Below are 12,847 nucleotides of genomic sequence, written 5' to 3'. Positions count from 1 at the left end.
AGTGTGTTTCAGTGTACTTTCTACTGTTACTTTCAGTGATTGGTGTCTCTTGTGTTATTAGTTCTGTGTGCTAATGTATTTCCCTTGCTGTTCTGTGTGCTAATGTGTTGCTCTTTTTCTATCTGGTAGCTCTTTGCATCTCAGGCTCAAAGTCTCTTGCTCATGACAACAGTGGCTATGCCAGTTTTCAGCAAGAAAAATGAAACGGTAAGCATGAAGCAATATCTCAGGCGATTTCCAGTCTCTGTTCAAGAAGGGGCAGGCAAAGTGTGGGCCTCCAGATGCTGCTGGATGGCGACTCCAAGAATCCTTCAACATTAGCTATACTGGCTTGGGTTGATGGGAGCTACAGTCTAACAACATCTAGAAAGTTGTACTTTGCCCTTTTGAGTTAGGAAAGCAGATATAAAAATAAAATTATGGTTGCAAAACTGAAAGCATATAATGTCTAAGCTTTAATGGCTGTCCTAGGCACACCTTCATTTCTTAAATTGATGTTCTGTCTTTGCCTACATCTCAGTACTGTTAATTTAAGAATCATGCCTTTAAAAGCATTTTAAAGGTTACATTAATCTGTCCTTTGAGATACCCTATATTCCTCTCCAGCAAATAGTGATGTCCCATAATTCTGTGATATATTGACTTCCTTTCCTAGTGTATTACTAAGTTCCTTTCCTGATTTTTCAGGGACTGATTTGAATTTTACATTATAAAGTTGCATGGATACCTAAGCATAAAACACTCAAGTTATTCATGAAATACGACAACATGCCTTTGTAAAATTTGGCGTATGTTCCATTAAAATATTAAGTCTTTTCACGTTGTCCCTTCTGGATATTTGATGGGACAAAGACTAAATTGTATAGGGCACTTGTCTTTCACTCTCAAAGTGAAGCACCCAGCTGCAGAATTGGAAAGCCTTCCCCCAGAATCTAACAAATGTGTCCTGTCTGATATGCCCGACTCTCAAGAAGCATCCGCGAATGTGCTTTTCCTTTACAGCAAGTCATACACTCAATGAATGCCTTGTAAGGTACAGGTGTTTTTTTTAGTGCTGTTGCTCTGCTAAAATTTTGGAAGTGCACTGCCAAGTTTGGGACAGCAGGCAAAAAGCACCTGTTTTGTTATGTTCCATCAGATCGCTTTTGACTTATGAGGACCCTATGAATCAATGACCTCCAAAAGATCCTATAATTAATGGATGTGCACAGGTCTTCCAAACCAAAGATGTAGCTTGCTTTACTGAGACAATACATTTCATGTTAGGCTCCCTCTTTTCCTATTGCCTTCCAGTTTTCCTAGCATTACTGTCGTTTCTAGCAAGTCTTGTTTTCCATCCAAAGATGGCAGCCTCAGTCATTTTAGCTTCTAATAAGAGTTTGAACTTGTTTTGATCTGTTATTTGCTGTCAAGTTGGAATTCGTATATTATGATCCTAATAGGGCTTTCAAAATAATTAAGATATTTAAGGGGTGGTTTTATCCATTCCACCACCACCCCAATGAGTTTCCATGGCTGAACTGGGATTTGAACTCAGGTCTCCAGGATCCTAGTCTGTCACTCAGCTTATTTGTCTTTCTAACTATCCATCATGGTATCAGTGAAGCTCTCCTCCAATACCACCTTATAAATTATTTTTTTTCTCTGTCAGCAAGGTGATTTAAACAGGCTCTTAATTTCTCAGCACCTAGCATTCCGAATAACAGCGCTGTAACTACTCTTCTCTTCTCATTCATATTCCACAGTCACATCTATTTCTTTCTTAGTTGTGCTTTAATCCTTCAGTGGCTTCTCAGACAGATATTTTATTTTTGTGGGTCCTAAATTCTCTAACTTATTCTGACAGTAGCCATGTGTTGGTCAACCCTGGCCTGTTTCTCTTCAGAATTGAAACTGCACCGAAAGCCATTCCCTTTTCATCAGCCTTATAGTTGTCTTAGTTTTAATATTATCTTAGTCTGTGATCTAAGGCACACTTGGGAGCAAGAGTGTAATACCTGGCAGTGCACAAATGGGTCATAGCGATGGTTGTTGTGGGTTTTTCAGGCTCTTTGGCCATGTTCTGAAGGTTGTTCTTCCTGTCGTTTCGCCAGTCTCTGTGGCCAGCATCTTCAGAGGACTGGAGTAGGAACTCTGTCCATGCTTTGTTGCTGTTTGTTAGATAGTTGAATATTTATAGCTGTGGGAACAGCTTTTGTCCTATTCAGGAGATAGGGTGATGATGGTGATCAAAATGTTTTTGTTGTGGATGTATTGTTGTGATAAAAGGGAGAGATTATCTGTCACTGTGATTGATGGGTGTCTTTAGCTGGTCTTTTTTGTGCAATGATCCCTGGTCCTTGTGGCTGGGTAGAGTGCATTGAGCTTTTGCAGACTGTTTTTTCCAGTGCTGGGGGCCAGGCCTTATTAAGTTTTAGACTTTCCTCTTTTTAGGAACCCCTTTTTAGAAACTTTTTAGACTCCCTAAAGGGTCATAGCGACTTTAACACTCAGAGAATGGAGAAATGTTGCCAGTTTTCATTTCTCTTTTATTTTGCAGAGATCCCATGGCATTCTCCTAGGTGTGGTAGGCTCAGATGTTCCTCTGAGAGAACTCCTCAAGCTTGCTCCACGATACAAGGTAAGAACTGAGATCAGGCTATCCAGTCATTGCAAAGTCTGAGCATCTCGAAGGAAGGCTCCATTGTGATGACAAAGCCACTTCAGAGAATGCAGCACCTGTTCACACTGTGTGCAGCAAAAGATGTGGAGGTTTTCATTAGCATAAGGCAGAATTAGGCTAGTAGTTCAAGCTTCCATACTACAGAATGGCATCTATTGCCTGTTCACAGAGCCCTGTTATGGTATTGGTACTGGTGTCTCTCCATTCTTCCTTCAAAGGAGAAATTTGGTTTCCAAACACACATCTCACTCTATTGTCCCTGTATTTGTGTGATCAAACATGAGGTTTGAAATTTAGGAGCCAGAGCCAATCTTTGTTTTGTACTTAATTTGTGGTCATGAGCCACAAAGTGAATATAATTTCTGGGATGCTTGTCACAGCTTATTTCAGCGTTCTGTAAGAGTGGCCAAACAAATGCCATAGGGAAGGTTAAAAAAAAGCAGGAGGCTATGAGGATAATAGCATTACACAGTGAGGTGAATACAATTGTATTTCAGTGGAAATTTTCTGATTGGCTCTAAGTTCTTCAGCAACCATTTTGGTTGCTGCATTCTAGTAGACAGCAGCCTCCTCCTCCTCCTCCTCCTCCTCCTTCTTCATTATTTGCTTGCGACCAAAACAAGTGTTTGAAATTTCAAATGTGTCCACAGGGCAAAAAAAGGTAAAGGGATGGTGCTTGAATTAATAGGCATTGTAGCTAAATGCTCCATATATTGAGGCAATTTAATTCAGAAGACAATGGCAGCTGTTTTGTTATGTTCCCGTTACAAGAACTGATACAACAAAGGCACTTCCTGCATTCTTTTATCAGTACATCAAATTGAGGGAAAGACGCTGCTGCATGGCTGAGAAAACACAGGCAGCTTAAATAATTTACATTTTTAAATGAAGCCCTCTTGGGTCCTATTAGGGAGAAATGTGGGGTAAAAGTATTTTAAAGAAATAAATACATACATATTGATAATAATAAGGATCATAGTAGTGACTTTCTTGTTTTGCCTTTCATAGCTAGGAAAGTTCACAAATACAGGAAGAAAAGTAGCTCTACCTCTAAATGGGAAAAATGTGTGAGAAGGCCCATTTCCTTTGCTATTCAAATATGAAAAATGCTGCACCTCAGGGATTTGTCCGCCCATAAACATGTGGGTGTATATGTGTGCACAAATGATTCCTTGCCATAGTTTTCCTGCAGAGAGCAAGAACATTAAGGTATTTGGGGACTGGAATAAGAATTGACTGGACTTGTTAGGTGCATTTTATGTTTTCAATTTCTTTTATGGTTCCTTGGAGAAGGACTATAACTCAATGAAAGAGCACATTCCTTGCGTGCAAAAGGTCCCAGATTCAATAAAAGGTTTTTTAATGCCTGTAGTTGAAATAAAAAGGTTCATATAGCAGATGCCTAAAACTGCAAAAGTCTTTGTCAGTCAAACTAGGCAGTGCTGGACTTGACTGGCAAATTGTTTTACCTCTAGGTAGCTTGCAGTTTTTCAAAAATCTGCCTGCTTCTTCAAATGTTGAACATTTCCCTTAGTGTTCTTGCTTCTTCTATATTATCAATGGATTACGTCAAGTTAAAGACTGAACATTCTGATTTCACTCATGATCACAGTACATCATGGGCCTTGTAATTTTAGAGGGCTTTTGTAGCTGAGGAAGTAAGGATGTAATTAGATGGGCATTTAGCCCACTTTTTGATCTGCTGTGGGGAGGAGTTAGTTTGCTCACTTTTCCTGCAATTGGGCAATATAACCACTGAAATGAAACAAATCAAACCCCCCCCCCCGAGCATTCATAACCACACCTTTCTGAACCCTTCTCATAAGATTTTTAGGTGTGAGATTGCTCCTGTCTGGTCCATTTCCAACGTGTGTGAGTGCTGGGAACAGCCAAAAGTGAGCCTTTTAGCTGTCAAAGGTCCTTCCAGTTGGAATTTCTGATACTGTATCACCAAGTGGTCTAGCTACGTCAAGTTACTGGCAAATTGAACACTTCCTCTGCTCCTCAGCAGAAGGGCAGAGGAAGTAAGTTTTTTTCCAGACTGCAATAGACCATTTTTGATGCTCTGCCCTAGTTTTAATTTTTTTTAATTCTTTGCCTTGTCTGGTGAGGAAACTGCCTACAGCCAAATCCAGTTTTCCTTTTGCCATATAGTTAATATGTTGTGAAGATACAGAATGTTGCAGGCAAGAAGTTTGAAACATTGCAAGTATCTATTTTGATGCAAAGATGTCTAAATAAGGTGAAGATTCATAATACCTAGTCACATAAACTGCCTTCTCAGAAGTGTTCCAGTTTCTTGTAAGGCCATAAAATATTCTTGAATGATCCAAAAGTGATAAGACTACTATATTGTCTTCACATTCATTTATTTAAAAAAAGAAATAACTAGAACCTGAATTAGTATCTTATTTTTCTAATTTAAAATGATGTTATGAACTCTAGTCATTAGGAATCTAGTATTGTACAACCGATTCTTTCCCCTTTCTTGTTATATTAAAATGAATGTCAAGGAAATAAACCTAATTAATATAATGCATTGTATTTACAGCTGGGTGTCCATGGATATGCATTTCTAAACACTAATAATGGCTACATTTTGTCTCACCCGGACCTTCGCCCACTGGTAAGCGATGCAGGGATATAGTACTCGGGGTTTTTTTAATTTGATTCTTTCTGAACTTTTTCGTGTTTTGTGCCTTTGTAGAATCTTCAAATGATTCAGATACACCCAGCAGTCCTACTTACTGAGGTGGTGGTGGTGCAGAAAGCTACATTAGAGTCATTCCTGTATCCAGAGCCCTGGTGGGTCACAAAGTAGAGGGTGGGCAGTGTGGGTACCCCATCCCACTTTCTGTCTTGATGTTATTCCATGTAATTGTCTCTCCTGTCAACTCCAGTGTAAACTAAAGATACTCATGCTAACTCTAGGTTGGTGTAGGTATGGAGCTTTTCGGGGGAGCAGAGGGGTTTGGATCCAGAGAATTCAAGGCACCGGGACCTATCTCAGAAACATAACTGCTAGGCCTCCTGTGGCTCCAGTGCTTTCTAAAGGACTCTTGGTGTCATCCAGGGCAGATGCACCACCCCTCTGACAGAGCCCCATTCTGTCAACAGAAAGTCATCTACGTCATATAACGCCCCTTCTGTCTGTCTGAGAAGTCTGAGTTCTTCTGCCTATTACATAGACTTTAATGGGACTATGCCAGCATCCATATAAATCTGTTGAGTGACTGAATATAACCTATGCTCCAAAGCTCATCTGACTGATTTGATGGTTTTTCCATATTTGTGTATTTTTCTGCATAAATATACAGTACAGCCAAGCTGCAAGTTCTAAAGAACTACAGTACTTTAATTCTTAGCTTTTCTTTGCTAGGTAGGGTTTTTTTTTGGTGATTTATATTTTTATTGTAAATTTAATTCTACAACAATGGGACAGGTTATAATAAACAATCAAATAAATAAATAAAATAATAAAACCCCAAGTGGCATAACTGCCGGCATGACTGCAGCATGAAAGTCAATATGTGATGCAGTATGGCAAAGTGTCACCCTCAACCCAGATATATATTAACCTCACTGAATGTCCCCATGGTTCTAGTACTCCAGAGTAAGACACTGTCTGGCTCAAAGAGGGTTTATACTGTCCTTGATGGAGGCTCTGGCTGACCAGCCTGTCCCTTCCCCCAGGCCTTCCCTGTCTGGGATGATGAATGAGGCTCCACTGTCAGTCAACAGTTGTCCTGTCCATCTATCTATATCCCCTTCCCCTTCCCCTCCTCCTTTGTCAACCAGCAGCCTCCTAAAGCCCTCTTTCCCGTTACTTTTACAGTGGTGCCTCGCTAGACGATGATAATCCGTTCCACTGAAATAGCTGTTTAGCAAAATCATTGTCTAGCGAAAAGCGTTTCCCCATTGGAATGCATTGAAACTTGTTTAATGCGTTCCAATGGGGAAGAATTGTCGTTGTCTAGCAACGATTGGCCGTTGGAAAGCCACTTGCGAACTGCCAATCAGCTGTTTAAATCGCTGTCTTGCGAAGCTTAGGTCCCAAAAACACCTCTTTCGCGAGCATGGAGGAAGCTGTCAAAATCGTCGTCTAGCGAAAAATGGTTTGCAAAGCAGGGACAAAACATTGTCCAGCGAAATTCCCCCGTAGGAATCACTGTTTTGCGAATCGCTATAGCGATCGCAAAAAGTCAATGTCTAGCGAAAAAACTGTCATGCAGGGTAACTGTCTAGTGAGGCACCACTGTATCTGGTTTCTTGCTGCCTCAGGCAAGTGTTTCTCCTTTACCTTCCCCAGCTGTACTCCCTTCCTCGTCCCTTGTGCTTTAGCCTTTTCCCCTGGCTGAGCTCTTTCAGATATTTTAAAGGAGCCTGAAGGCTCATCATGTGCATGCTGACTACCTGGTATGCTCACCCCATCACACTCCCATTGCCAGTGATGTAGTGCAGAATGTAGCTTTATGTCACAGCTAGATACGGCACAAAACCACATTCTACGCTACATTCAAAATTGCTGTAATGTTTTACAGGAGTACTGCAATTCAGACCTTGTGAATTTTAAGTGAATGATGATATTCCCCACAAGGAATGAGCTAAGTGTTAGAACACTATCAGGGTCCCTTATACTGTACCAGGTGACCACTGTACAATTCTTTGTGCAAAAACTATAGTGCTTGGGAAGTTCTTAATTATGAATTTGTGTCCAAATATTGGCTATCTGGCTAAGAGAAATTATTATTATTAGTTTTATTTGTATGCCACCAGTCTCCCAACAAAGAGACCCAAGGTAGCTCACAACATTGAAAATTCACACAATTTAAAAACACAATAAGTTAAATATTAAAAGATAAATTAAATAATATTGTATATGATTTAAAATACTATTAAAAGATTAAAACATGAAAAAATGGAAAATATTAAAATTATCTGCTAAAATGGGGTTCAGAGAATCAATTGTAATTGTTAAAAGCCTGCCTGAAGAGATGGGTCTTTAGCTTTTTATCAAAGGATAAGAGCTTTATAGGTAATGACCATCACCTTGAGCTGGGCCCAGAAACGGACTGGTAGCCGGTGCAGTTCTTGTAACAGGTGCATTATATGCTCCCTGTAGCTTGCCCCAGTCCAACTATTGCCATGGGCAACTATTGCCATGGCTATCCAGACTGTTTGAATTGGGAGAAAATTTGGGGGTGACTAGGATCCTGTTCCCTCTCCTACAATGTTTCCCTTGTCTCCTCTCTCCATATCTCCCTCTACCCAGTGTAGTGCCAATGGCAGCTCCCTGCTCCCCCTCATTGGCCTCCCCATTTGAAAGACACATCCCTCCCACCCCAGACAGACAGCAACAAGGAGGCAAATAAAAAAAGAATCCCTCTAGGCAAGAAGAATGGACCTCACCCTGATTTCTCAAGAAATAAATAATATGTTTGTGTTTAAGAGAGAGACTGTATCTTTCAGACTTGTTAAGCAACAAAAGCATTCAAGGTACGCTCCTGGTTCTTTTTAAACTTTAGTATAAAGAAGGGAAGAAGCTGAAGCCGAAACCAAACTATAACAGTGTTGACCTTTCTGAGGTGGAATGGGAAGATCTGGATGAAACAGTAAGTGTTTAAACTTGGATAGCAGAGTGCATTTCCTCCCCCTGTTTGTCACAGCAACCTTACAGAAGGAAGTCAAAGGCTGGACTAGGTGGATTCACTGGAGAAGGAGTTGCATCACAGGAAAAGCCCTGCTTCTTCTGCCTAACAGGCTAACCTGAAGCCACATGATGGCATACCAAGCAGGACATCCCCAAAGTTCCAATACAGTCCATATTGCTTCACATCTAGTATAGGTAAAATGTGACTCTACAGATGTTGTTGGACTAAGACTTCCACCAGCCCTAGCACATATTATCAAGAGTGAGAAATGACAGGAAATGCAGTCTAACAACATCTAGAGGTCCAGAATTTGTCTATTGTGGCATGTTCCTGTTACAAACAGGATGCAAGTCATTTAGTTAAAAAAAATGAATACTGCCACTTTGAAATTACTAAAGAAAATATATAGGGAGGTAGTGCCATTAATTTTCACATATAAAGTTATAGGTTCAATTTCTGACATCTCTGGTACAAAAATATAAGGAATCAGGATATAGAAAGGTGCAAAAATAACTTCTTTTTTCATTTGAAACATCTCTACCATTCTGATTAGAAATCCTTAATTGACATAAAAAGGTACTTTTGAGAACTATACATGAGACAACTTCCTAGAGATTACCGTTTCTGTGGGGAAGGCAGTATGTGGGGAGAGTTAATCCTTTCCTTTCTCCATGTATTTCTTCTCTAAGAATGTGTGTGTAAGAAAGAGAAACAGGGGGAGAGCGGGTGTTTCCATGCAAGGAGTGTACATGCTAAGTGTATGTGCATGCTTGTAAGGGAGAAAATTAGGGGAAAGCTGTGGGGGATATTATGGATGGTGGCCTTGACTTTGCTCACCACCAACCCAGATCTCACCCACCACTACTTCACACCATAACTATAGCCAGTACATGCCCCCCCCCACAAGTGCTATTGAGCAAATACTGCTACCTGTTGCAGGCAGATGGCCTCAGTCATAAGACTTTAATCCAAATATTGTGTTCTCTTCTGAAGCTGCGAACAGCAATGATCAATGGTGAAACAGGTTACCTCTCAATGGATGTAAAGGTGCCTGTGGATAAAGGGGTGAGTATGTTTCTTTGCTTTCATATACAATTCACAGACAAAAAATAATAAAAGTACTGTAGCAATACATGGTAAAGTTGGAACCAAGCCAATATTTTAACATTTCAGGGTGTTCAATCTGTTAGCATGTATAGCAGAAGCAAAACAAAATTGAAACAATTGTGGAGCCTTAAAGACTAAAAGATTTATTTCAAAGTGGGCTTTCAAGGTTCACATTCCACAGCTGCAGGCAGTATAATCCATGAAATTTTATACTGCAATATATCTGTTAGTGTTTTAGGGAGCCACTGTACTTTTCTTTTTTATTTTTGCTTTGGTTTTTATTATGTATGCTGAAGCAGACTAACATGGCTTTCTCTTTTTTAACCTGCTAAATATCCCTCAGTGCTATCTGAAGTGACTCCATGAGCTATTGGATGTCTAACCTTCTTGGACCACCCAAGAAAGGTGACTTTTAATTGGATCTCTCAAAACCCAGAGGAGTTATGGAGGTGCAAAACAGGTTGTATTAAGTACGGCTGCTGTGACAAAGAAGCAATAGCTATGTCGCCCCCCCCCCACACCCACACACTTCCTTTTTGTAAATGTATATTTGGTAGTTTCTTGGTTTTTTTCTCCAGCTCTGGTCAAAGCTCACAGGTCTCTTAGAAAGTAGTCAACACTATTACAGTGTTCATGTAATAGCCTTTATATTTGCAAAACTGCTTATCAGTTTTATATAGAACACAGACAGAGAGGTGAGAGGGTAGCTGTGTTAGTCTGTCAGAGCAAAAAATAGGAAAGAGTCTGAGAGCACTTTAATATGATTGGTCTGGCATCAGCTTTCATGGACTGCCTGCAATTAGCTTCGATATGCTATTTGTAGAAGCCAAGTTTGTTAGCTGTTGAAAGATAGGTATTCAGCCATGAAAATCTCCAGAAAATTTCTAAAATTTTGAAATCTGATTTGGCAGTTCTGAATCTGCTTTATGCCACTTGAGTGTAGAATGGGATAGATGAATTCCATTACAGGGAATAAGAGACCGTCTGTAAGAATTTTGAAATAATGTAAAACTCCTCACATTACCTTTATTAGTATATTTCTTTTTGCTCTTTGGAGATCTTCTCTTTGCAAAACATTTCTAATATTTTCCTCTTTTCCTATTTTTTTCTCCATAAAATGAAAACATATCTTGCATATTTCTGCTGCAAGAGCTGAGAGTTATTTATCAAGAGGGCTCCCCAAGCACAAGGCAATGTTTCATTTCCAATTGCTGTATGGCCTTTGTAGAGATCTAATTAGTTCTCCCTTACCTGCCACCAGGTCTGTGCCTCTTTCTTTAGTTTTGTTTCTCAGAATTTTCTGGCTCATTACACACTGTATTTGTGATTTTTTTTTTTTTTACCAGCTGTGCATACTTTCTGAGGGTGAGCATATTAGGTTGGACACAGACAACAGCTTTTCTTAAGGGTTTAGGAAATGTTTGATGAGAAACAGCATTCTCTACAGTGTCTCTGTGTGAGAGAGTACATGCAGGGATGAATAAACCTGCACAACCTTTTTTTGTGATTAAACAGGTTTTGCAGGTTTTTGGAACAATCGATATCCTGTTCAGCACCCCTCTTCTAGTGTGCCTACAACTTTTGAGGAAGAGGGGAACTGTCCATTAGCCACATCACATTGTCTTTCTCTTCAGTGACATGGATCATTCTATTGAATTCTAGATCCTCTGTGTATTTAATTAGCTAACTTAATATTCTTTTTCTCTCTCAATAGTAATGAGATTTGTTTTAAAGTTTAGGAAAAAAGAGATGCATTGAGACTGTTGTTATGACCTCCTGGTTTTCTCTCTAGCCACACACATAGACATGCTTCAGGCTTTACTATCACTTTTGTGTTTGCAGATCTTCAGTTAGCTTCCAAATTATATAAAAGATAACTTTTCTTTTAGCCTACATGAATTAAAATATTGCAACTAATATTTGGATAGGAGAGATTAAATCATTTAGGTAAATTGATGTATATATATATATATATGTATTCTTGAAGGCTTTCACGGCCGGGATCCAATAGTTGTTGTAGGTTTTTTGGGCTGTTCACCACTGCAGGAGTGTACTGGATACCTTGCAGTTGTGGCCAGGTATATATTGGAACAACAAAATGCAGCATCCACAGAATCAAAGAACTTGAAAGACACTGCATACTAAAACAACTGGAAAAATCGGCAGTAGCTGAATATGCCCTGAAACAAGCTGGACATGAAATTCTATTTCAAAACACAGAAGTACTGGACAACACCAGCAATCATTATGTTAGACTTCACATGGAAGCCATTGAAATCCACAAACACCAGCAGAGTTTTAGCAAAAAAGAAGACAGTCTAAAACTCAAGAAAGCCTGTCTCTCAGCATGGACAAATACGGCCTGCAAAAGGTTAACAAACTCTACCCAGTCACAAGGACCGGTGATCACTGCACACAAAAGACCAGCTAATGACACCCATCAATCAAATGACAGATCATCTCTCCCCCTTATCACAACAATATACCCACAACAAAAAACATGCTGATCACCATAATCACCAAATTTCCTGCAAAGGACAAAAGCTGATCCCACAGCTATAAATACTCAACTATCCCACAAACTGCACCACAGCACAGACAGAGTTCTGACTCCTGTCCTCTGAAGATGCTGGCCACAGAGACTGATGAAACGTTAGGAAGAATAACCTTCAGAAAATGGCCAAACAGCCCAAAAAAACTACAACAACCATGAATGTTTATATACTTTACCAGTTAACATCTATTTTTAATATTTTTTAGAGAAGTGAAAAGAAAAATATGGGAAAGCAAGTCCATGTTACAGGAGTTGCTAGCCTATTACTGAGGGGCCCCCAACTCTGGACTGTATCTTTTGAACTCTACTTAAGAGCACAACATACAGTTCATTGGAGAGAAAAGGCCACAACATTATTGGTTACAGTAGAAGTCGCTGACGTAGCATTGGGAAAATGGATCCATTGCATTGTGAAGCCTGACTACCCCTACCCCCCCCCCCCAGTGCTTACCATCATCTGCTTCTGTACCTGTTGAAGGCTCCAACAGAAGCACTAGTCCCCTGGCAACGATGTGGGTGTACACCACTACATGACTCTTGTCACCTGAGAGTAGGGTTGGGCCAACAAGCTGCACCAGCTTGGCCAGACCCTGCCCTGAGTCCAGTAGTTGAGTATGTTAGGAGATGGTGATTTCCTTGGTGGGCTTCATGGCCAAGCAGAGATTTGAAGCGAGATCTCTGCAGTTCCAGACCCTCTTAGGAGGCATAAGAAAAAAGTAATTCCACAAGTGCAAGCAGGGTTTCTGTGATTTTCTACTACAGAGAAGTCAACAATGTACTTTTCTAGAGAATTAAGGACTACCGCTAGGATTTGAAAAAAGCCCTTTGTCTTTTCCACTTTGCTGATTACTCTAACTTTGTTTTGCCAGCAAG

At 40.0% G+C, this 12,847-nt stretch overlaps 1 protein-coding gene across 3 annotated transcripts in view; it reads left to right on the top strand.

Moving 5' to 3' along the window:
• Positions 1-12,847, top strand: part of CACNA2D4 (calcium voltage-gated channel auxiliary subunit alpha2delta 4) — a 176,227-nt gene that overhangs the window by 46,955 nt on the left and 116,425 nt on the right. For all 3 annotated transcript variants that reach the window (XR_013536775.1, XM_072999840.2, XM_072999839.2), the window contains 5 exons: positions 130-207; positions 2,540-2,620; positions 5,214-5,288; positions 8,188-8,274; positions 9,307-9,378. Coding sequence is in view for 2 of the 3 variants with exons in the window: in XM_072999840.2 (XP_072855941.2) it covers positions 130-207; positions 2,540-2,620; positions 5,214-5,288; positions 8,188-8,274; positions 9,307-9,378 (393 nt within the window). In the remaining variant the exon portion in view is untranslated. The remainder of the gene's footprint in view (positions 1-129; positions 208-2,539; positions 2,621-5,213; positions 5,289-8,187; positions 8,275-9,306; positions 9,379-12,847) is intronic.

The sequence above is a fragment of the Pogona vitticeps genome, chromosome 5 (assembly GCF_051106095.1).
Source record: "Pogona vitticeps strain Pit_001003342236 chromosome 5, PviZW2.1, whole genome shotgun sequence".
Lineage (NCBI taxonomy): Eukaryota > Metazoa > Chordata > Lepidosauria > Squamata > Agamidae > Pogona > Pogona vitticeps.
Note: the sequence above shows the minus strand (reverse complement) of the source record. Positions and strands in the feature narration are given on the sequence as shown.